This window comes from Nymphaea colorata, chromosome 8 (genome assembly GCF_008831285.2).
Source record: "Nymphaea colorata isolate Beijing-Zhang1983 chromosome 8, ASM883128v2, whole genome shotgun sequence".
NCBI classification, from domain to species: domain Eukaryota; kingdom Viridiplantae; phylum Streptophyta; class Magnoliopsida; order Nymphaeales; family Nymphaeaceae; genus Nymphaea; species Nymphaea colorata.
This window is the reverse complement of record NC_045145.1, coordinates 19,050,251-19,075,434: the sequence shown is the minus strand read 5'-3', so window position 1 is coordinate 19,075,434 and position 25,184 is coordinate 19,050,251. Positions and strand designations below refer to the sequence as shown.

The window sequence follows — 25,184 nt, the reverse complement described above, 5'->3', positions numbered from 1 at the left end:
CAGGTATGACTTGGTTTAATTAGCATCAAGGAGTACTACTTTAGGGAATTCGATTCGATCGTTTCGATGCTGAAACCAGATTTTGATATCATAACTTCAGTCATCTAACATAATATATGGTGTACATGCTAAGAAACTCAAATGCCTTTGGTGGTTGATTGATTGAGCACTAAGCAGATCTGGAAGGCGGTAGCTTGCATGTCTTGATGTATACCTCCTCTACACACATCTTCAAGCCCTTTTGTCCTTTCTCTTCAAGAGATCTGTGTAAGTCAGCTTCTACATTTATCCTTGCTGGTCTTTCCACAGGTTGTTTCTAAATCACAATCACGGCTGAAGTCTTGCTTTGAATGATGCAGAAATTTATCTTTAATTACACTTACAGGATGCATGGTCCCGGGGATTTGAACGATTAGGATCGATGGTTACTCGGACATGTGGTCTTAGCTGTATCAGGTTCAAGCGAATCCAATTTCGATGCACATGGTTATAGTCTCACAACTAGCTGCAGATGTTTTCTGCTTCAGCGCTCATGAAATTCTCTTTGTTGCTTGTTCTGATACTAGCTATACTTAGAGCAAGGATGACGTTTATGAACTAAGAATAATCATGCGCCAAATGCAGAGAAATGTGCCTTCTACAGGCGTCCCTGTGATCTTTATATGAAGCCAGAAAAGAAAGAAGAGAAGTTCTTTCCCCTGTTGAGTACATATGTTGATAATGAATCGTATGCCTACTGGCTTCCTATGTCACTAAAGCTAGGGAATTTTTTTGAAAATATGCATGAGAATTTGACTACGACCGTATCCTTAAAAGAAAGCCTCATTTTTAAACTATTAACGGAAATGAACATTGATCTGCTCATTAATTTTAGTTATTACAAAGCTAGGCTTGGGAATATGACAAATAGCCAAAATACCCTTAATGAGAAGACGTTTATAAGTTCAATAAGTTGTGTTAATAATAATAAAAAATGATTGATTACATCCAAATAACATAGTTTTTTTATTAACATTTAAATTTATCATCTGATATATTTATTGATGTTACAAAGTTCTGTCAAAAACCTAATCGCATTAATAAAGTTCGGCATATATTTCTCTTTAGATGATAAATCTGTCAATTTTTACTTATTTAACAATTAAATTTTCGAAAATAATCCTCATCAATCTTTGTGCTAGTTGCAGAACTTAAGCGTGTCTTTAATTATTGTCAACTGTTTATGCATGCGTTCAAACATTTCTCTAAAAGCCTTATACACACAGACACACGTATAACTGAGATATAGATAAACTGATACTTTTTTATCAGGTAAGTGCAGCTGGGCTGGGATTATTGACCACTTACCAAGTCACAGGATCAATACAAAAGACTAGACTCACTAGTTACGTGCTATCATTCTTCGTACATGGGAGACTCATAGCGCTTACTACGAACTGGGGAGAGGAAATCGACCAACGGTACAGATAAGAAGAAGAAAAACCAGGAGACGAAAGGATGGGAGCAGCACAAACAGAAACACAGCTAGCGATTACTTGGTGGTTCCATAAAGATTAATTGGATCCTCCAAGAATTCCCTTGAGCCTCGTGATCTCAGAGAGACTGATGAAGGTGGTGCCGGCCACCAGGTCGGAGGGCAGGGCGTTGCCGAACAATGCAATGGGCGTAATCTGCAGGCCCGGGCTGGGGCTGTTGAAGAAGGCAATGGCTTCCACCTCCGACGACCCCGAGTTGATCTGGAAGTGCAGCAGCCCCTGGGGGAACACCATTACCTCCCCCGCCTTCACGGTCTTGTAATAGACGTCGTTGGCGTTGGAGATGAAGCCGGCGCAGATCTCCCCCTTCAGGACCACCAGCAACTCCGTGGCCCCCGAGTGCGTGTGCAGCGGAATCACTCCTCCGACGGCTATGTCAATGCGAGCGGCCGAGACGCCGAGGCCGTTTAAGGCGGGAAACTGCGTGACGAAGGCAGCAGTGACGGCTGCTTTAATGATGTTGCTGGTGTTGCCGGCGGCAGCCAGGCCGCTGAAGGCAAAGTCGTCGACGGTGACGTCGGACACCATCTTGCAGGCTAAGCCTGCGGGGCTGCTCGGCTTCGACGAGTCGCCGACACAGAAGTCGGCACCATGAGTCCCGGACAGCAGGAGATGGCAGAGAACGAGGAAGAATATTAGCTTCATTTTCTTGACGTGTGCTGCTGTACAGCCGATATGGGGTTCTCTGCCTCAGAGGGATGGGGGCGTCCGTTTATAGCAAGAGAGGAAGGAGGTTTCTGTGGTGGAACGCGAAGCAATATCGTAGAGACGACGTTAAGGCCAGTACGTGTCAATGCGAAGAACAACACAAGGGAAACGACAGCGTTGTGTGTGAGCAAGGTGGTACTCTGCATGAGGAAGCTTTTTTCATCCTTCCTTTTAATGGTCCCTGATGCAAGCGTCCTATTGTTCTTTCTCTCTCTCCCTCTTCTATGCATTGGATCTTCCTGGTTTGAGCTCTTTAACTAAATCAACAAGCGCAAATTGTGCAGAAACGAACAACCAGTCAACAATTGTTCTCCAGCAAACACGAATTAAGTAGAGTTTGATTGTCAACCATACCCTATAAATTTAATCGACACGATTAAATAGGTCAAGAGAAGCTTAAAACGACGACGTTTCTGCATCAAATTCTGTGACAGCCAAGTGACTCATGTCCTGAACTGGTAGGTCTGACTATGGAGTAATTTCTAAACGATGCATCCGTTCCAGTGAAAGGTTAAATCCTCGGTTTGTGGTCATCAGGCCATAGCGCCAGACTCAGCCTACGTAACTTACGACAAACCTTAAAGCAGAAGAAACAAGAAAAGTGTCAACCTCTTTCTTTAATCGTTCAATAGCCTTTTCCTGAACCTGCAGCAGCAGAAACAAAGCTTTTCCTCTGTTATGGTCCCGACTTTGATATTTTTTTTTCTCTTCCAGAAAGAACAAGTTTGCATATATATTAACTTTGCAAAATGCAATCTGACATAACACTAACAATTTTATTATGGGTGGGCTTGTTATGCCTTCATCGGTTTCCATTTTCTTCAGTAATGCCAAAGCTTAGAAGTAGCCAATCTGTCTGAGCATGTCCTTACATACAACAGTAGATGAAATCGTTGAATGAGCAGTCTTCTTGGTAGCCTGCTCTGCTTTTCGATAGATAAATAGTACATTGTGTTCGCTAGTACTAGCATCAGCAAATACAATATTCACTATAATCTTCATATTGTACGTCACAAACTTTTGGTAAGTTTCAAGCAATGGAAAATAGAAGAATATTCGCTTCCTGCATGAGATACTCCCACAGGCACGGAAAAGAATTATACACGGCTATCTGAAATACTCTGTATGTTGGCAGTACGTGGAGAGTCCTTTTTGCCTTCCCAGTGTTCTTCCTCTCGACAAGAACCATGCAGGAATATAGGAAAATTAAGGCGGTGGCCCCCTTTAAGATCTATAGCCGTCGCACATGGCGAGTGCAAGCTAGCGGTGGGGCAAAAGAATCCAATAGAACAGCTAATGCAGGGGCCCTTTCGCCGTCCTTTGGATTGCCAGCGACCATTCAATCAGCGTGTGGCAGAAGGCGTTTCCTCCATTGGCAGGTTAAGGATCAACATATACATACATCGCTTTTGGTAAATAAATTTCAAATAGAAAAAGCAGATTCTAACATTTTTAGTTCTTTGAACATTGTTCAAGTAAATAGATTACGGAAAAAAATTAATCATATTAAAGCTGCAAGACAAAAATGAAACAGTTTGAAGTTATAGTTGATCAGGACTAAGAGTAGAAGGTGAAAATCTGGTGCAGCACAATCTCAGAGGGTAAAAGGCGCGGTGCCCATGCCTAAACTCAAATTGTGCATGGAACAGGGCAGATTGCCCTGGCATAGAGCTTAAAATCTCACAACGCATCTGATCATGGAGAAATATTGCACCATCTTGTCAAGAACCAGCTGCTGTTGATGACCAAGCTGATTTCCCCTCCCTTCAAACATATATTGTTTGCCCACTCTGTTTCTGTTTCTGTTTCTGTTTCTTCTAGAAAGCACCACTGTCAACTTCCAATCGGTGTCAGCAAGCTCCAACATGTGCAACCAATTACTCAACTCCTTATCATTTATGGAAGCTTACCACAAACAATTGAGAACCCCCTTGACATCTCACAGAGAACCGATTTCACACAACAGAGACCATCTACTTACCCTTCCATATAATGAAAAATATTATATTTGTTTTCAATCATGCGGAGGAAGTTGACAATCTTCTGCACACAACCGTCGCGTGTAAATAAGGTCGTCTAGCCCTCGGTGGATGCACCAAGATAATATCCACTATCCAGTATCCGCTGCTAATTACCTAAGCGTAAGCGCCGCCGTGGGTACATGATTGGGGAACCGAATGCAATTGAGGCTCTTTATGAACTCTCCTACACATCTCCTCCCGAATCGAGAATTACGAACAACACTTCTTGTCATTGCTTCGAAGAACGTACATTTCTGTTCTTCACTTGCTTCATGAAAGGGTTCACCCTTGGAGTAAGGAAAATATTGGTAAAAATGGTTTGTTTCAACAGTTGCTCCATATCAGATTTAAAAAATAAATGACCGAACTACTTCCTAGCCTTCCTTGAACTATTCTTTTGACAACTCCCTTTACGACCATCTTCAAGAGCAACATGGTTGATGAAAGTCCAATGCTGATTATGTTCCACCTTCATATGAAGTAATGGGAGTTGTAATCACGATACATGAGACAGGAGACTCTAGACTTTTGATGCCAGAAGCACTCCCATAAAGATTCAAACAAATCCCTAATCGAATGTAGACTTTTAGTGCCTTTGCAATTGAACATTTCCTCCTCCAACTCCGTTTCAATAATGTGACAGATTTTACGTTCCAATTCTTCAAGCCAATTTCAGGGCGTCCAACTACGGAGATGCTAAGGATCAGCTGGATAAGTGTGATACAAATACTGATTTGCTACTCTGAGGATGACGATGTCATGATTTGGTATGCTTTCTTTACCTAGTAATGACTTTTGCTTCGTGTTATTTTGGTGGAAGAGCAAGAGATTGTGCTGTAAAGAATGGAGGAAATGTTGGCTCCCATGCTTCAACATTGTTTTGTGGAAGATCTGGACCTTCCGGAATCAAGCTGTGCAGAAGTGATGTTATGGGGAGGTGAGATATCTGACTTACGAAGGTTGGTAGGAGTGTTTTGAGTTTTCTTCGAGCAGGTGTGGTCTCGCCAAATGCTGGAGGCATTAGGGCTTTGGCTGAAAGTGAAAATCTTCTCTTCTATGTGATTGGTTAAGCCCATAGAGGATTGGGTGATAGAGTTGTATCTTTTATGATGAAAGAGAATAGACTGTGCAGTGTAATTGTCTGGCGTAATGACTTGGTTATTGTGAAACATAAGGAGATGGCTGATGAGGTTTATGTACCGAGTCAAACCCAGTTACTTGAAATTGCACTGGCGGTACTGCACCTTCATGTTCATTCCATAAAAGTCAGATCCAATAATTCGAGGTGGAAGAAATGGCTGCAGGATTGTAAAGCAGGTGACAAGTTGTCTACTGCCAGGTTTCCTTGTATGAGGCAACGTTTTGAGCAGTTGTTTGTTTCCGATGAGCCATTTATTCTGAGGTTATCTCATAGCTGAATGAGCGATTGAGTTTTGTTTTGTAGTTTTTCTTTGAGGAGCTTTCTGTTCGAGTCGAGCATGGTGCAATCAGTTGTTCTGATTCTTCTTTACGTTTTTGTACATCCGATAAAATTGAGTATCATACCTTCTGTATTCTTTCTCAATTTCATCTAATGAAAGGGACCGCCCCAGCCCGCTAGACGCCAAAAAAAAAAAAACCAACTGCCAATAGAAGTTTTAGCGACATTCATTAGCCACTTCACCAGATCTACCAACGCTAGTACTTCCGATGCAATGATGTGGGGAGTATGCTGCCTTCTCGTTATTCCAAGAGAATAACAAATCATTGTACAAATACGAGCGTTTTTAACCTGTTTGAACCTCTGAAAAAATTTCAGACACTTCCCTCCACTCCCTCCGCAAACGGAAAAGAGAAAACGAAAGCAAACAACCATCACTATAGCTACAGAAACCAAATAACAGAAAAATTGCGAATGACATACTTGAGACATATGTGAACCACATCATCAGGTATAAGCCTAAAACCCCATCCCAACGACACGATGCTTATAGGTGACACAAGGGCTTGCCGTTGTCGAAGGATCATATGTACAAGGACACTGGAAGTTAAATTGGCCAGAGAACACTGGACTCGGCCGAGAAACTCATAATGGACTAAAAAACCAAATTATATCAGTATGCAAGAGTGGAGAAATCATGGCCACAAGCTGCTGAAAAGGCGCTTCAGACTAGGGCAAACCAATCGAATATTTCCCACTCCAGTTATCTGCAAAGAGAAGATGGGAAATGAAGTTAAATCTTCAGAGCAAGCTTCTCGGTCTCAATGCAACAGCGCTAACCTGCCCCAAGGACGGTGCTGTGTACCGTGTTAACACTAATTCAACGGAAGCCACGAAAGACATGGCGAAATCGATTTGCATCAAGGTTGGCCCCGATTTGCATCAAGGTTGGCCACTTTAAAACGTGGAGACTCCAGACTGACAGTTTACAACTTTTTACTGATTCGCAAATACCAAATTTGAGTTACTAATTTCTAGAGGATATGAATAATTGACCACTTATCTCCTATTATCTATAGAAATTTGTGCTTCAACTAGAGGATACTAAACCACGAGGTTAGCACATTTTCCTTGTATAAGGTTCTATTTCCTACCTCTGAGATTGTAAACAAAAATATTTAAATATGTTTTTTCATGCCCTACAGACCTAAGAACCAAGAAAATATTGTTTTTGTTAAGTTGAAATGTAAACCATTTATCTGTGGACGCTAAAAAAAAATGTTTATTCAGAAAAATGCATGACTTCCACATAATAACTAGCATCTGGTGCAGTGGCAACTGAGTCAAAGAACAAGCACTACCATTCTTCGATATATATGGATCGGGCACCACCCTCCCCTTACAAAGACACAGGTACCTGACCCATGCACAATCGTTCATATCATGAAGAGGCTAAAACGCTTGGCACGTCAAGAATAGGACAGCAAAAAAACAGAGAAAACGACGACACGCGGCTGGTTAGAAATCATACCTTCGGACAAAACCGTATGTCCAGTGTTTCTAGCATATTGCAGTGTGATATGGCATCTTCCAAAACTTTCTCCTCAATGCCACACGACTGCAACGATTGTCAGGAAAATTAGAAAAAGGAGAATTATGCCTTGGCAAGAAAATGAAAACGTCAACTGAAAGCTGGAGGACACTCAACTTAATTGACATGACCAACAAAAATTACCCTATAACTATAACTATCAATAAACTGTATTGCACTTGGATGGTCTTCTAAACATGCTTGATATGTCATGAACTCATAGAAGCTATATGCCTGCTGACCTTTTAGTATCAATTAAATCTGATTGTTGAAATACCAATCAAATGCTTAAACATGTAAAGTACCAACCTGAAGTAAGAGACTTGTCAACCTAGGGCAGTCGAGCACCAAAATCTCCAATGAGCAGCAATTGCTGAAGAGTGAAGAGGCAAAAAGGACATACAAATCATACAATTAATAAGAAGGAAAACAACCAAAAATGAATGCATTTGACCTTATGTCTCTCCACAAGCAGAGAAAGAGTAGACTAACCTCAAATTCAAGAAAGACAGATTGCAACATGATAAGTTCACTTCCTTCAGATTAGCTGACAAGGATAGGTTCAATGATGACAAATGCACACAGCAAGCAGATGAAGGAATAACAACTTTTTTTATGTTTGGGCAACCAACACAATTGAGGTTTTGAAGCAAACGAACATGCTCTTCACTAGTCTGAACATGCTCCTCACTAGTCTCGATGTCATTTCCCAAAGCATTTGGCAAATGAAGTGATTCATCAGCACTCTTAAGCTGGAAACATTGGTCAACACCAGAGCTCCAATCAAGGTCATGCATGTTAGCACATCCATTTAAGCTCACATGCGTGAGATTGGTGCAAGAGGAAAGAAGCTCTTCAATGGCAGACTGGCAGATACTCCCGTAAGACAAATCAAGCTCGCGAAGGGCCGGAAGAGCGCCTCTCTTATGAAGAGCATCCAAGGAAGAATTAACAAGATACTTGCAGGCTTGCAACTTCAGCACCTATGAAAAGCAATTCACAAGAATTCAGTCCCAATAGCTTTTCCAAAGCAAGGATATTTCACATACTGGGAGAAATGCATATGCATGCATGTCAAAAAGAAAAAATGATAAAATAAAATGAAAATGCATTGACATACTTATGAAAACATGCACTGAAAAAGTGCATATGAAAATAAAAATGACCTTCCAGTAGTAGAATTCGCAATGTCAATTACAAGAGCCAATTTTTGTAGAACAAATTTTAGGAGAAGGAAAACTCACTAAGATTATCCTTGCCCATTGAGGTAACAAAAGCCCAAAAGTTCATTTCAGGGCTTCCTAAATCTCGGGTTACGGATGTCTGGTGATATTTACTAATCAAAGTTTATCCTTAGCATCATCAGAAAAGCATTTTGTTAGTATCATCCACAGTTTACGTATTATTTCAGTATAGCCCTTGCCTTTTCAGAAACCAAAAAATAGTTACCTTTCCAAACATCTCTTAGTAATACATCATATGAAAAGGAATAAGGAGGCTAAGAGGGTTTTTGTTATTTCACTTACGATTGTTTCAAAAATAAGTGACAAAACACAAAATCTTAATGTGATTAACATTAACAAAAGAAATAATTTCTAGGCAGGTAAGCACCCTAATACTGGAAAAAATGAGAAGTCAACCTTTGTTATCTAAATAATTTAAATGTGCCAGATGTGCAGAAATGTTACCTCGAGTTGAGTACAACTGTCAAAAACGGGCTGCAAGTTTGTTAAAAAGGTGTATGACAAGTCCAGCAGAGTCAAATTTGGAAGCCGGCACAATGATGATAACCCATCAGCACCAACAGAAGGACAAGACATCAAAATGAGAGATTCAACATATGGACAGGAAGCAGTTGTAGCTGAGAGGCAATCATCCTGAAGTTGGCTGCAAACATATACCAATTCATGCCCAGAGGATCGTATCAAAGATTTTTAGACAGAAGAAGAAGGAAACTGAAATATCAAGAAAGAAGGGTACTTATTACATCAGGTAGATGCAGCCAGTACCTGCAGAAAGATGCATCAAGGGATATCAAGTTTGGACAATTTATTGCTGCTTGAGACAACACACCACAACCTTTCAGTTCCAATATTGTCATTTGAGGTGCTTCAAGCTGAAGTTTTACCAACTTGGGACATATCCCAAGATTAAGTGATGTAAGCCCCACCTACAAGGACCAGAAAGTTAAAGATGGATAAAGAAAACAGTACTGATGAATTCAAGGTTTAAAAGCAGAAAGGAAATAAGCTGCGAAATGACAATTTTTCCCTGAATGTTAAGGCAGCATGCCTCTGTTGAGGCAAACCAATGTGACATGGGTATCCAATACGTGAAGGAATGATGATCCTATGATCCCTGTAAACGTACTCTACACAACAATATTTTCTATGATTTGGCATTAAAAATTAAATACCTTTAAATAAATAAAAAAAACTTTTGGGTTCAAAAAACATGATAGACAATAATTCTTGCCACTAATCTTTCGGGTATAAATCCAAATGTGCACATACAAAACTAAATAATTCCTACAGTCCATGTCCCACTTACAAATGGGCATGAAAACTAGATAGCTCAAAAAACATGATCACCCAAAAAAACAAAAAACTTCAGTAATAAATTCATGAAATACATTAAGCACACCTCAATTGCCATATGATGGCCTTATGAAGGCAAGACAACTTATACTTTCCACCTCAACAATGCTCAGTAAAACTAAAAACATGCTAACAGACTCTCTCAGCAGAAACGTTTCACTCACTGGGCAAAATGATGCATCTTCAAGATGATCACAACCATCCAGAAAAACATGCTGAAGGTTCGGACAACAAAGTTCAAGGCTTTTCATGCCACGGCAACCAACCAGTGAAAGACTAATTAGTGAAGTGCTCCTCAATCCCACCTTTGTCAAGCTCTGGGAGACAAAAAATGAATAAATAAACTCAGTTACATAAAATGTATTCTAATTTCCATATAATCACATATTGCAGTTATCATGGACTGATGGCTGCATCGAATCATAAGAGAAGCTCAGAGGAACATAATTGGGGTAGAGTAAAAATATATATATAAAAAAGTGAGAACTGACAGAAAAATGAACAGCATGATCCAGTGTTTGGCTACCACAAGCAGACAACAAGGAGTGAAGGACACGGTTTAAAATACACATAAATATTAAGTACAAGATTTTAAAAAGGCAACCAGCTTGCCATTTTCACCGTCTTGCATTCTCCAGTAATCATTCAGTCACCAATAGTCTACAGTTCGTTTACAGGTAAAACAGTCACAAAGTTAAGCATGATTTGCATCAAAACCATAGGCACAAATATCATTCTCAAGTTCTTATCAGCGAGGTTTTTCTTGGGTAATTTTCAGCAAAGTTTTCTTTCTCGGAAAAATCTTGGAGTTTTTCAAGAAATTAAATTAATAAGTACCATATTGCACTTAGGAGGTCAAGTTAAATACCTAAAACAAGAGGAAATAAAACAATGAAAAAAAGTTAAAAAAAATAAAAACAGAAACTAAAAAAATAATTGGAAAAATCGTGATAAATTGATTTTTAACGATTTTAACCAAATATTGTGATATTTTCCCTTTTCTTGTCTTCTTCCTTTTTTTGTTAATATCGCAATATTTTTTAAAACATCGTGCTATTTCGACAGGATGCCATGCTTCTGTATTCTCAAGACAGCTCAAACATGTGAGCATACAAATTTGGTGGCCATTCAATATGTACCTTTTTCACAAATGCAACTATATAGGGTAGTAACACTGGCTCTTCAAAACAGTTGCCAACTTGCCACAGACACAACTCTGCTGCAGGTGTGGCTCGAATTCTGAAATGGAAAATTTGGTTTTGTTTTCCTTGTTAAATCATTGATAAACTGGTAACTTGTTAATTGTAAGTTATTTATTTTGTTGTTTATGGGCAATATATATATATATCCAAACCCATGTTTTTTAATTGAACAATTCTGCACTAACACCTGCGTTACATAGGAAAGAAGTGAAATCACAATGCAAGTGTAAAAGGCATTTTTTTATGCATACAAGATTAAAACCTCATTTCTAGAACATTCTTGATCAATTTTATATATACAAACAAGCAAAACTTGTAATTCATGCATCCTCACTTTCATAAACACCACAACTGCTTAGCACTACAATATAAACCAATAAAATCATAAAGTCCAGTCTTGTCCCTTCCATCAATAAAGGCAAAAGTAGACCTAGATATTTGTTAACCATGAGAAGTTTGACCTAGTACAGGAAGCAAGTTCGCTGGTGTAATTTGCAGTCTCATTAAGTTAGGCGCACTGACTATCATAAGCGGGGTCAGTCTCTCATCTAGAACAAAACAAGCTAGAATATCACCGACTGGTCCATGCATTAGTATGTAAAAACAAGTACACAAGACATCCAAAAACAGAAGCATGCAGTACTCAAACTACAAGGCTGTTTAACCTTAATGAGAAGGCCTAGAAAAGTACAATTTAATTAACATACCTCACAGCTATCAAGAACCAATGATTTGAGCATGGGACATCCTCCACCATCGGAAAAAACATCACAAATAGAATTTTTAAGGGATTCACACTCACTAAGGTCCACTTCTTGCAATACTTGACATTGTAAATGAACTGAGGCCAAACTCTCCTGCTTTTGCAAGACTAGTTTCTGCATGTAAGATGTACAATTTACATTCAGAATCTCATAGAAAACAAAGCAGAACAGTGGATCATGATGCATTTTCTGAAGAAACCAACCTGAAGAGCATTTGAGGTGATAGTGATCCGATTAAGCACAGGACAATTACATATAGTGATAGATGAAAGTGATGGACATCGCAAGTTCAAATCAACAAACCTGAAAACATAAATAATTTTACTCGGCTAAAATCCATATGGACAAAGGGTTTGGACAAAATAAGAACCACAGTAACATACCTGCGGCAGTGGACAAGACTGATGCTACGCAGACGTGGCAAGTCAAGACTGACCGAAGTCAGAATCCAGCAGAAGTCTAGTTGCAACTCCTAAAAATGTTTTTATTAAAAAAAGACAAAATAGAAAATTCACCATTTTATTTTCCTTCATAAAAGTAGAAAAATAATTTAGTTGTTACAGTGAAGGAATTCAACCAACCTCTAGCATATAGCAGTATGATAAAGATGTCATGGAACCAGAGTTAATACCCTCACAGTTACGCAGATTCAGATCCGTAAGCAATGGCAGCCTAACAGACTTCCCAAAATAGCATGGTTCAAATATCAGAAACAACATAAGCAGAACAAATACAAAAAAGAAGAAACAATAACAAGAAGTACAAACCTCCAAGGAGATATTGGGACAATAGGAGGCATCAAGAACATGAAGATTTGGGCATGCAAGCGCAATTTCTCGCAATGTTTCATCAGTAACAGGAGAACAATTTGAAATATCCAAGGATGTCAACATAGTGCAAGATGTCGCTATTGATCGTATCCCAGCATCTGAAAGTTTGTTGCAGAAGGCTATGTTTAATTCTTTTAATTGTGGACAACTGAGTATGGCATGTGTCATATTGGTACGCTTCAAAGACAAAGTTTCTAGTTGAGGACACCTGCAACATGCCACAGTTCAGACAACAGGAAAAATATAATACATTCCGCAAGCCATCAATACAACTAACTTAGCAAGATGATACTTGGACCTTATTGAAAGCCGGGATACACGACATTTTGTCATGCTAAGATGGTGCAACCTGTCATGGCAAACAGGGATTTCTTGAATACCATTTCCAAGAAGGGACTCTGAGATGTCCAGGTTGCTCAAAAAGGGACAATCAATAAGAGCATGAAAGAAAGCATCTCCAAAATGTCCTCTACCTAAAGTTAAAACTTCCAAACTCCTGCAGAAGAAACAGAAAATTTTAGCACCATTATACAAGAAAAAAATTGCTCAGACATAAGATAAAGAAGCTACTCTAGAAGGAATATCATATGTAAAAACTACCTAAGAGAGTTCAATGCTTTCTGAGCAAGAGTCTCCACAGCACGAGTACCAAAAATGTCAACTTCTGTCACATTGGGGTATCGGTTGCACATATCAGCGACTGCACGTCAAAATGATTAATACCAATGTTGTAAAACACATAAGGTAACCCATATCAGTCGGGTCCAAAGTTAGATACATACCACAATGTAGAAGATCTCAATTTAATATTTTAATATATTAAAACATCACATAAAAGTACAACTATTTAAAAAAAAGAAGAAGAAATCAAAATAACAGTAAAGATTTCATACAGACATGAATTGCATAAACATAAGAAACTAAACAAGTATATGACACCAACAGCCTGCACAAGGTGTGCATTGGATCTGGCCAGGCTGGCCTGTTGATCAACCTGCCAAGACCTGAGAAAGTCCTGATGGGCTTGAAGAAAGCCCTTGCAGATCAGTTTCAACTTTCAACTCGTGAAGAAAAAACTGTTTTCATTAGGTTATGAGAAAGATTTCATACAGACATGAATTGCATAAACATAAGAAACTAAACAAGTATATGACACCAACAGCCTGCACAAGGTGTGCATTGGATCTGGCCAGGCTGGCCTGTTGATCAACCTGCCAAGACCTGAGAAAGTCCTGATGGGCTTGAAGAAAGCCCTTGCAGATCAGTTTCAACTTTCAACTCGTGAAGAAAAAACTGTTTTCATTAGGTTATGAGAAAGTTGGTCTCATCAAGCGATCATTTAGTATCTAGTTATGAGCTTAGATCCAACAATTTTAACAATGCAATAAATCCAATATACAACCAAAACAACAACGCATCTAACAATCTTAACAATTTCCAAATGACCACAAACTGAGATCCTGTCAAGGGCTCATGAACCAAAAACTATGACCTGGACTGACCCAGCAGCTGGGACCAGGTTATAATGGCCCTAAGAGTTGAGCTTCAATCCAGATCCGACCTACTGCCCAGTCTTATAAATGAGCTTTTATTAGATATAATAAAAAATTGAACACTTATATTGCCCCCAATAAATGGCTGCCATAAGTTTTCATTTTGTATGCCTTACTTAGAGTCTTTAAACAACTTTATGGTCATAAAATTCGAGAGTTTTATTTTTGAGGGCAGACATAGGCTGTCACAGAAATAAATCAAGAAAGCATTAATTTTCTTGAACAAAATCAGCCGTAATTTTGTTTTTCACGTTTTCTACTTTAGATGTATAAGAATGCCTTTCAAGTCTAACTTAAGTTTCAGTTTTAAGAAACTTATGCAACTGTCAGTTCCCAAAAGAAAATAAGTTAAATAACTTGTTTTGACACTTCGTTATGTCCCAAGGTGCAGCTTTACACACAATATTATCAGCTAGCTGAACCCTTCAAACTAGTTTGGGGGTGTATTTTTATCATTTTATCTTATAGTTATCTAACATGACGTACAATATGAAGAACCAATTAAACCTATAACCCAACAAGGTAAAACAGGTTGTAGAACTTGGTACCAAAAAAGATGCAGAAAATTCAAGAGGTGTCATATTCTAACAATCAACAAGCTTACATTGTAATGGTGCAATGTTCAGGTTTCTGAAGTCCAAACGTCTCCAGAAGTCTTCATGGGCACTAGCTGCTCTCCACTGCCTACATACTCTAGCAGCAGAGCATAAACTAATGTGGTCCAGAAAGGAAAAAACCTGCCACATATCAAAATCCTAATTCATGAAATAATGAACCAAAATTGCAGTTCTCAAAGTATAAAAAAGAAAGTGACATGGAAGATATAGAAAGCATACCATGTGCAACAGATCATCAGTAAGGTCCATTTTGACCTCGTACTCCTCTGCTTTGGAGCAACCATTTTCATCTTCGTCATCATTTCCTCCAGCACGGCCACAGCCCATGTGGATTCTAGTCTCGTCAAAGGGTGAGTTCAGGAACATATGCATTTCAGTTTCAGTTGAAACAGACATACAATGTGAAAGATTTTGACCTGCATCTAATGGTGATGCAGGCATTCCAGACCCTGAAGATGTCATAGCTGAATAATTGCACTCCCTGTAAATGAGTACCAAATTACCCATTAGAATCCTCCTAAGAAACTCATAAGTCATCAGAATAACAAGGTCATAAACTGCAATCTACACCACAGAACTTATATCACATGCCTAAAAGCAAAAAATCTAAATGATGAGATAACAAGAAAGTTTGCTGCAGAAGCAGACAAAAAAAAAAATCATAAATCTCCTTTATGTGTTAGGAACAAATATTCTTAAAACTGCAATAAGCAAAAAACCATACACAATCTTCTATCAGAACAACCAACTCAAGATTAGCCTTTCCCCATGAAACTACAAATAACATAATTTCACCACAAATAGGTTACAAACAAACAAAATATAAACCTATAAAGCTAAGTATAAGAAATCATTACAAATACATATCTAAGGTGGAACCTACTGATGGAGTACTTTAAGGCTGCATGGTGTACCCAGTATGACAAGCACCTATGTCACATGGGTGCGGATACGATACGGGTACGGCGATACGGGTATGGACACGGCAATTTTGAAAATTTTGGATACGCGGATACGGCAAATTTTATATTCTCAAAAATGATAAAATAAAAAAAAACATTAAATTAATAGTTCACTCTTACAATCTCGTAAGAAAGTTTGTTTATCACAAAAGTGCTGAGTATTTGAAATGATTGTTCATGGAAATAATTAGATGCATCACAAAAAAATGATAAAATGGAAAAAAAATATTAAATTAATAGTTTATTTTTTGGCGTGTCCCCACCCATGTCCCGTACCGGTATCTGCGTGTAGGCGCATCAGAGCGGGTATGTGTGCTAAAACCACGTATCCGTGTCACGTAGACAGGCACTTATTTTCAATAAGTCACACCAATTACATATGTAGCTTTGCATTTTCTCCTATGTTATCAAGGCGCCCAGGCAGCGCCTAGGTGGGCCTAGGCGAGCCAAGACTAAAAAGGTGACCATTTTTTTTTATTTTTTTAGTTAAGTTAATATGGCAAGTGATTTTGATTAAGTATTACTAATATTTGAAATGTGAAGAGAAGTAATATAACAAGAACTTAAACAATCAAAAGTTAATTGTTGATTTCATTGAATATGCAAAATCAATAGAAGAAGTTTAACATTACTTATTAATGTAATCTAATACAAAAAAATAAATAAATCTAATCTCTAAAAGAAGGAATGCAAATCCGCAAGAAGGCTTTAATCCATCTGTACTTAAAGAAAGACATAACAAAAAAGACTAACAGTACATAATAGTATACATATAAGTACACAACAACAATAATACATATAAGCACATAACTATACTAATGTATACATATAACAGGTATCACAATACTACATAACAGGCTAATAGTATATACATATAATAGGTTGATGCAATACTATATAACAGGTATGACAGGCTGCACATAACAGTATATACTATGTAACTATATACATATAACATGTATTACGATACATATAACAGGAATAACAAATTGTATTACAATACAATTTAACACAATAGTATATACATATAAGCTTATAACAGGTGTAACAAATTAACCATACATACAACTATACGATAAGTACATAACATAAACATACTAATATGTACATATAACACGTATGACTTATCCCAATATCATAGCCACAAATATAGTGATATTTTCAATCATGATATTTATGATAAAAACAAGAAAAGCAATAAAAACAGAGAAATATCATGATATTTTCAAAATATAGCCAAAAAATAAATATGGTGTTTTTATCACGATAAAATAGTGAATAAAACACATTTTTTGTGGCTGTCTAAACCTGCGCTCAAACAGGGGCACTGTTGGTACTTTTTTGAAAAAAATTAAAACTAACTGCACATGCTCCATTTCATTTCTAAAAGTGGTAGTTTTAGTGAAGAAAAAATTTTGAAGGGCACTTTTGAACCTTTTTTTTTCCTTTTTAACAGCAAAAATGGGAAAGGGAAAGAGGATTAGGGCTTTTAAGACCTTTTTCCCTCCATGATAGGGTTTAAGGATAGGGTTTAGGGCCTTTGGTCATCGCTGCTCTTGAGAGAGAGTCAGAGAACTTGGAGACGTGAGAAGAAGAAGACCTGCGTCCAACAGTAGATTTTCCACATCGCCTAAGTACTTGAACTTAGCTGATTCAGGTGGAGTTGCGACCAGGCATTGCTACGCATACGCCTAGGCAATGTCCCAACAACATAGTCCACATAACCATAAGTTCTTTTCCTTTCTGCACACTCTCAGGAATCACGAATATCTTGCTAACTAGTAGAAGATTTGTTGTGCATAAACTTGCCAGGCTGTAGACAGCTACAAGCCAGAACAAGACATTCCTCAGAATTAGAATTATAAGTCAAATCACAAACTCATTTACATGTAACATCCAGCAACATGAAACACAAGCCAAAATAAACAAGCGAACAATATATATTCTCTAGAAATCAATGCAAACTGTTCTAACGTTTACACCTTACAGTAAAGCAGAAAGACAAAGACATGTTCATGCAATATTTTACTAAAACTTTTTACCGCACACAGGATTAAGATATGCATTTGGTAAGAATAAAGTGATACTACAGAATTCTTCATCTTCATTTTTCACGTTCAACCTTGCAAAGGAAGGTTCAATAAGAGAAAACTGGCCTTTTACATGGTGAGAATTATTTTTCCTTGGGTATTCCTCTTACCTGAACTCTATTGTTTGTGCCCAAAATTAGTTGGATCTTGGCAATTAACCATTAATTATAAACATTCAGAGTATCATGTTAAATATCAACGGAGAACTAAACAAATAATAGCATCTTATTATTATCCTACATCTTGCATAGTTGCATTCACCTATTTGCTGCAACTATCTCTATCACTTTGCATTTCAAGTTCAGATATGCATTCCTCTCTCCTTTTATATGCAGGCTCATTTACTTTTTTCCCTCCTCTCGCATGTCTAATTGTCTATACAAGCAACGCCAACAAAACGTCAAAAGGTTCAGCAAGTGGTAGTGCAAAATAGCAAAAGTCACATTGATTCGAAATCCCATGATTTTCTAGGAGGTGCTGGAAATGGAGGTACTTTCGTGCAATTGTTTTGGACGGTGTTTTAGCATTCCCATTATGGTAGCATAATAGAACGTCTCTTAACAAGAAATACATGACGAATAAAAGGAACCAACCACATGAGCTCTTCTCCCAGACACTCACTGATTCAACCTAAAGCAGCATATAAGTACGGATAACTTACTGCGAATGTTCAAGAATCTTTGCTCGCTTGTGCTGCATTGTATCACATCCCCTGTTGGCCTCCCCGATACATACAGATTTATGCGACTCACGAGACTGACTGCGGTCGGCGTGTGCAAGAAAAAACCTTTCTGTCTCAATCATTGAAGATGGAGCTCTCAATAATGATTTCTCCATTTGTCTGAGCACATTCACATAATCAGGTCCCCCCTCCCCTCTCGAAAGGGCAGAACTCACAAAAGCAGAACAAAGCCTCTCGAAACCCCGAGATGGCCCAACATCCCGGCGTTCGGCAACTCTATCCGATCCTTCACTGCCGCTATACTGAAAATTTGTCATCTCTAATCTAGTTGCAGGTTTCATTCCATCGACGTGAACGTCGGGACTATTGAATGCATCGACGGCATTATGTACGTCAGTTACCATTCTATCAGGTACAACCTCGTCTGCAATTGCACTCGAGCTGACCCCTTCACCGTTGCCCAAATCTAAAGCCGATTTCTCATTGAATCCCAGTCCATCATCCTCCGAAGAATCCCCGTCCATCTTACCATTCAAGGTGCAATCTCTGATACAAGATTCCCGGACTCCCAAGTCACAATTCACAAGGGCAGACAAGAAAAGAATACTCATACACTTCAGGCGAAGACCAATCTTCCTATAAAAAACTCCTTTGCCAGAGATGGCACACGAGCTGATCAACTCCGAGACCACAACCAGGAAAACTCTGATGCACACCCTCCCCCAACATCCATAACCCAAGAAAATGCAGAAAGCAGCAACAAACTAAAATAAAGGGAATACGAGAAGAAAAATAATACAAGAGCCTTCTTTTCCCCCAAGAGGAAAACCCCCAACCAAACAAAACACAGGAGAGAATCACCAAATAACCCTTCAACACACACAGAGAGAGAGAGAGAGAGAGAGAAAGAGAGAGTCAATTCCCAAAATGGGTGCGAAAGTTACAACCCCAGATAGAAAAAGAAACAACAGCAAGACAATTTTACAAAGAAATCAGATCGAATGAACCTCAACAGGTAACCGTCCGACCGAGACACGGGTCGAAGACCGGAAGAAGTGAAGACAGAGACATCCTCCAACGGATAAGAGGAAATAAACCCTAGAGCGGAATCCGTTCGGTTGGGACGAATGCAGGAAATCCCGAGAAGATAGGATCTTGCAGACCCTGCCCAGGTTTCCACAGAATGATATGCCACCCCTCCCCAAATAGGAAAAAGAAGATTGCTCCCCAGCACCAAGAAGATTCGATCGGTGAGGACCCCTCCCCTCCTTCCCTCTCTTCTTCCCACCCTCCCTCTCCCGCCCACCCGCCCTTTCCTCTCCTGCCTCTGACGAGCCTGTGTGGAAAAACAGAGTGATATTTATACGGACACGCCTGACACGTTGTAGACGCTCTCTCCATTTAGCCCCTCCTGATTTCCGACTTTTCCCGGTTTTGGTGCTCCAAAATCTAAGAAATGCAAAGGGGGTCGGTCGGGTCTTGGGAGGATATCATCGCGAGAGAGAATTAAATTGGATATAATATCCTGAGAATTTATAAAGCTAGGATGACCGGTCCGACGTCTTCCGCAGATATTTTTTTATTCACTAAATCTTTCAATAAGCAGCTCAGCAAGAGTGCTGATTTAGTCAGTTTGTTTATTTATTGAATCTGACTTGCTTTCTAAACACGCTTCCTCTTAAAAGCGGCCCCAAAAGAAGTGGAATGAAAGAGCAAGTTGCATTTTAGAAGGGGGGGGGAAGGGATTTTGGGGGTGTCTCCCACCTACCCACCTTTCTGACATTGTGGGCTTCTTTTGGGTCCTGTGTTTGCAGAAGTTACCGGCTACGCCGGCTGCGGTTTCATCTCCCCAGTCTCTCACACCCATGCAAGGTCGCGACCATTTAACTCGGACGTCTTGTCATAAAGGACCTTCGAGTTGAAGAAACTGGCCTATGTTTGATGGCTTTGAATCAACACCCACCACCTTTTGATTTTTCAATTGTGGATTGACATTCGATGAAGAATGTGGTTTTCAACCTAAGGCTTTTAGGGGTTGTTTTTTATCTACCACAAACTTTGGTGTAACTTCATCACACATTTTAAATTAAAAAGTAATCTACCTCAATTTTTAAAACAAATACATCTTGTTACTTTTATCAAACAGGTTTCTTAGGGCTAGTTTGACAAATAAAACAATTTGCAATTGTTTTATAAATTTACTCCAAAATTTTACAATACTTTTTCATGAATCTACCTCGATATTTAGATAATAGCATCAAAATAAATTGATCTCAAATCAACACTTTTGCGAGACCCCCTATTTGGTTTCCTAAATAAGAATTTGCATTGGACAGAGCCAGAATTTTTTTCTGGTGAAGGCACTCATTCAATACATTTAATTTTTTTAGAAGACTTACATGTATAACAATCAAATGTATCAATACATTTTTGTCAGGCTGGTGTAAGCGCCATTTTTTATCCAAAAACATCATTTTGCATTCAAACTAGTGTTTACGCAATGTTTGGATTGGCAGTTAAAACTACTTTTGTGAAAATTTCAATTTTGACAGAAGGCCATTTTCAAAATGGAGTAAATAATTTGGTTCTTCTAATTCTAATTAGTGGAAGAGCCAGAAAATTTGGTTGGAGGAACACTCGTTTAAAAATACTCATATTTGGTGAAACACTTGTATATATATATAAGAACAAATGTTTAACGATGTCCATTTAAAAATAAATAAATTTTAAGAGACTGGTGTGGGCAAATGCCCACATCAGTCACCATGTGGCTTCGCCACTGCTTCCGATACAGGCAACCGCGTAATCTACTTTTCACAAAACGTCATTTTGTGAGGGTGTCAACCGAAAACAACCTTATGGTATGTTTGATCATTTCAAATATTGACCGATATGGAATCAATAGTTTGCAAAACCCATGTCCACGTTATATGCTAAGAACTTCATATCCTGGAATATGAAATCTTAGATCGCCTCATTTCTTAGACATGAGGTAAACAAGCATAGCCTTTAGTAGAAGAAAGTTAAAAGTTCAACCAATCGCGCATTTGCCGACTACCCACAGCCCCTTTTGCTTCCTCCTTTAAGCATAGGACTAAAAGCAGTACTATTCCTGTGTTCAATCTCAAGATGCTTGGACTTTACACGTCTTCAATGCACGAACTTCACCCACTCAAACGTCCTACTTTTTTGCGTGCTGGTGCAGAAACTTGTTCACACGAAGCGACATGAAAGCTTCACTCAAAGAGCAAATTCTTTTACATGTTTGCTTCCGAGGACAGATTTCAACGCATGCATTAGGCAAAACACTGTGCTGTACCTCTCTGCAGTTGCCCCCTTAATGGTGTGCTTGTCTCCATTTTGACGATTCTCTCGCCCTCAATTAATGGCTTCTTTTATTGTTTGTACCTTTTATTTGTCGCCTAGACCAAGGAAATATCTTCCATGAATTAATTGTTTAGCCAGACAGTGGTCGTTCTCTTGTAAAAAAAAAAAAAAAAAAAAAAAAAAAAAAAAAAAAAAACTCTCGATATTACAGTTACCAACGAGAGAAGAATAGGTGAACGAGAAGCAGAAAAACGAATCTCTCGAAAAACGAACACATTAGGACAAGTGATAGTATTCGCAGTCTGATTCAGCAGGAAGCCGAATTTTTTAAAGGAAATGAAAAGGGATTTCTGAGAACATTGTCTTGATTTTAGATTAGATTAACAAGATGGTTGTGTTTGATAGCCTCAAATCTTATATCTAATGTTGTATAAAAAGATTCTTAGCCACATTATAATTGTGTTTGATAGCCTCAAATCTTATATCTAAGGTTATATAAAAATGTGTGTCTTGAGAAATCTTCAGTTTAAACAAAATAAAATATAGATATCGGGGAGAAGAGGTTGGACCTTAAATACATGGATATGAGATTATAGTATTTCAAATCAAACACAACCTATGTTATCATGTTGGCAGCCTTCTTTTATACACTCAGTTCAAGCATTGAGATTCAAGAAATTTTGGTTTTTACACATTGCATATCCTGATCCGGGTAGTTAAACCTACTTTATGACTGATCATCATTTCAAACATGTCAACAGTGGCAACGTTGTTTTAAATTATTAGACGAACAATTAATAGGCGTTGTTTAGATATACTCACACAAAAATGTTTTTTTTTAGTATATATTAGTCTTTTCATGAAAATGTTTGATCGTTTTTTATATAAAAAAAAATCCGAGTCACAATCTATCCATATTCTCCCCAATAATTTAGATTTAGTCCACACAATTGGCAGTGTTAAATAATTGAGGCTATCTAAGAGCCCACAAAGCTTGGTAGAAAATGTCCCTAGTGTGCCTTCATTCCCTTCAATTATTGTATCCCCTACTTATTGGGTTACTCTTCCATTATATTGAAATTATGATATTTGCCATAATCAGTCTTCAATAACATGTTACACTCAAATAAAATCAACACTTCCACACATCTCATGACAGGGCCAGAGACCCAATGGGCCTACCACAGACTAAGGAACATTGAACGAACCCCCCCGGCCAGCCACGCGTTCCGCAAAAACCATACAACTTGCAATGTGCCCAATCTACATCTGCCTCACTGAACAACAAACTCCGTCCACATCCATTGAAGCTACTGAACTAAGTTCATTGTTCTTATGAGAGACATGCATGCATCTAGCCCACACCTGGAACATGTTTGCTTCAATTTGGCTTGTGCCGTGAACCCCTATTGAACTAAGGAAAGCATATAAATGAAGCCATTATATATCAACATCAAACGGGCGCCACTCTGATGCTAACAACCTTTGGGACGAGTAGTTCGGAATCCCACACCGGAGATCGACCGCGAATCTCGCCGGTCGGAATATCTTCCGCCCCTGGCAGCGATTCGGCGTCAGAGGCCAAATCCAAACGCAGACCCGATCAAGGGACCCGGTTGACAGGGATGAATAAAGAAGAGGGGCAGAATGATGGCGGGGGCGCAGCTTGGTACGAAGGGAGAACCGGACCGTGCCTCGTGTCTGTTCTGGCACCAACACTGCGTCCCCCGACGGAGGGTTCAGGGGAACAGAGGGTGGGGATATTTTAGCCAACAAAATCTGGCAGCAGGTGGAATTTAGACAATGGTGCCCCTCCCCCAGCCTTCCCTCTCCTTCCTCCCAGCACGGCATTTATTGCCCCTCAGCGCATCCCATGCTCATGTTCCGAGCGAAATGACGGGATTGTCCTTTCGTTGCATGCTGCGGATCTAGGTCCATGTGGTTGGGGTCCGGACTCCGGATCCGATCCACCAAGCCCATGGTAGCGGAATATTCGCGTTGCCTCCTTCCGGCGATCGGGTGGGCCACCGAACCACACGCTGCAGGCCAGTACAGGCCACTCTCCAGCAGTGCATGCAAATCCCTCGTGCCCACTCTCCAGCAGTGCATGCAAATCTTGTGCAACATCCAACAACCGAATCGATCGCACGCCTATGTTTGCTTTCGGCACACATCAGCAGCACTGTTGCTGCGTCTGCATGCAGGAGGGAGAGATGACATTGTATTTTTTACAACACCTTAAAAATTTAATCTCGTATTGAAAGATTGTGAGAGATCTTCAAAATCTTATAAAAGAGGTCATTAGTGAGATGATTGTTCCAGTTCTTAGTTTTTTTCGTGTTAGAGTTGAAACTGTTAAGGGACAAGTTGAAATCCGTCAAACCAGTGACCCGAGCCCAAAAATAAGTCGAATTGTTACATTGCATGAGTCGAAACTGCTAAGAGACAGGTTGAAATCCGTCAAACCAGGGGCCCGAGCCCAAAAATGGATCGAGTTGTTACACTTCCGATGTCTCAACAGACCGCCCATTCTAGTGTAACAAAGACCCATCCGAAACCTGGCCAGAAGAGAGGGCTGGGTGTCGTGGGCTTGGTGTCGTTCCCCCTACCTCCATCTCGGGCTGGGAAATACCAGACATACGGCAGCCACTTCCATTGAAATGGTTCCTGGATCGAATCCCACTAGGAGCAAAAGATTGTGATATACGTAACTTAGGTACAAATGATGACGATAGAAAGGCGAGAATGGGATCCCGAACACCTTAGATACATGTACGCGACCTTCCACGTTATGGCAACGTCACATTCAGCGTTCACGTGTATTGGTGGTACAAATCGGGTTAATATGGTCCCCTCCCCACCACTCACAGCTTGAGCGAAGCCACCGGATCCGGATCTTGTTCGAACCTTTTAGACACGCCGGTCCCTCCCGGTTCTCGAAAAGAGACGGAGATGGTCCAGATGAACAGAAAGTGTAACATCAGAAACCCTTCCCAACCCCACAATGTTCTGATGAACGCATCAGTTTTAGCTTTCTATAAGGTATAAAAGTCCAATATATGAGAAATTATTACAGGCAAAATGTCAATAAGAAACTATGGTACTGTCAATTTATGGAGGCTAGGGAAGCGCGATCTAGGATCTGAAGTGGTATGAGACTTTGAAGAGATCTAAAATTTCAAATTCTTGGTTTCTAATAATAATGGTATGAAATCCTTTCTTTGAAAGATATGTGCACTAACGTATCAAGTTTTTATCATGTCTCAAGTCGGACCATCTTCCTTT

The 25,184-nt window shown here is 39.3% G+C and overlaps 2 protein-coding genes across 3 annotated transcripts; both read right to left on the bottom strand.

The window, feature by feature from the left end:
• Positions 1–1,285: 1,285 nt before the first annotated feature.
• On the bottom strand, positions 1,286–2,263 carry LOC116258526 (germin-like protein subfamily 3 member 3). Its single transcript, XM_031635701.2, has one exon. It carries the CDS (start codon positions 2,178–2,180, stop codon positions 1,554–1,556), a length of 627 nt encoding a protein of 208 aa, XP_031491561.1. The 5' UTR covers positions 2,181–2,263; the 3' UTR covers positions 1,286–1,553.
• A 3,878-nt stretch (positions 2,264–6,141) lies between these two features.
• On the bottom strand, positions 6,142–19,840 carry LOC116258803 (F-box/LRR-repeat protein 15-like). 2 transcript variants are annotated; one of them, XM_050079128.1, is made up of 18 exons: positions 18,552–18,693; positions 17,401–17,623; positions 15,058–15,319; positions 14,826–14,958; positions 13,269–13,368; positions 12,967–13,164; positions 12,606–12,876; positions 12,420–12,518; positions 12,222–12,310; positions 12,042–12,141; positions 11,782–11,952; positions 10,037–10,189; positions 9,285–9,445; positions 8,964–9,162; positions 7,768–8,258; positions 7,585–7,648; positions 7,216–7,302; positions 6,142–6,451 (listed from the first exon to the last, which is right to left on the bottom strand). In XM_050079128.1, the coding sequence occupies exons 3-18, from the start codon at positions 15,298–15,300 to the stop codon at positions 6,380–6,382; spliced, it is 2,631 nt and encodes an 876-aa protein (XP_049935085.1). In that variant the 5' UTR covers positions 15,301–15,319; positions 17,401–17,623; positions 18,552–18,693; the 3' UTR covers positions 6,142–6,379. The 2 variants fall into 2 exon arrangements, with proteins under 2 accessions (XP_049935085.1, XP_031492065.1); XM_031636205.2 differs by lacking the exon at positions 17,401–17,623 and having other exon boundaries at positions 18,552–19,840.
• Between the last annotated feature and the right edge of the window lie 5,344 nt (positions 19,841–25,184).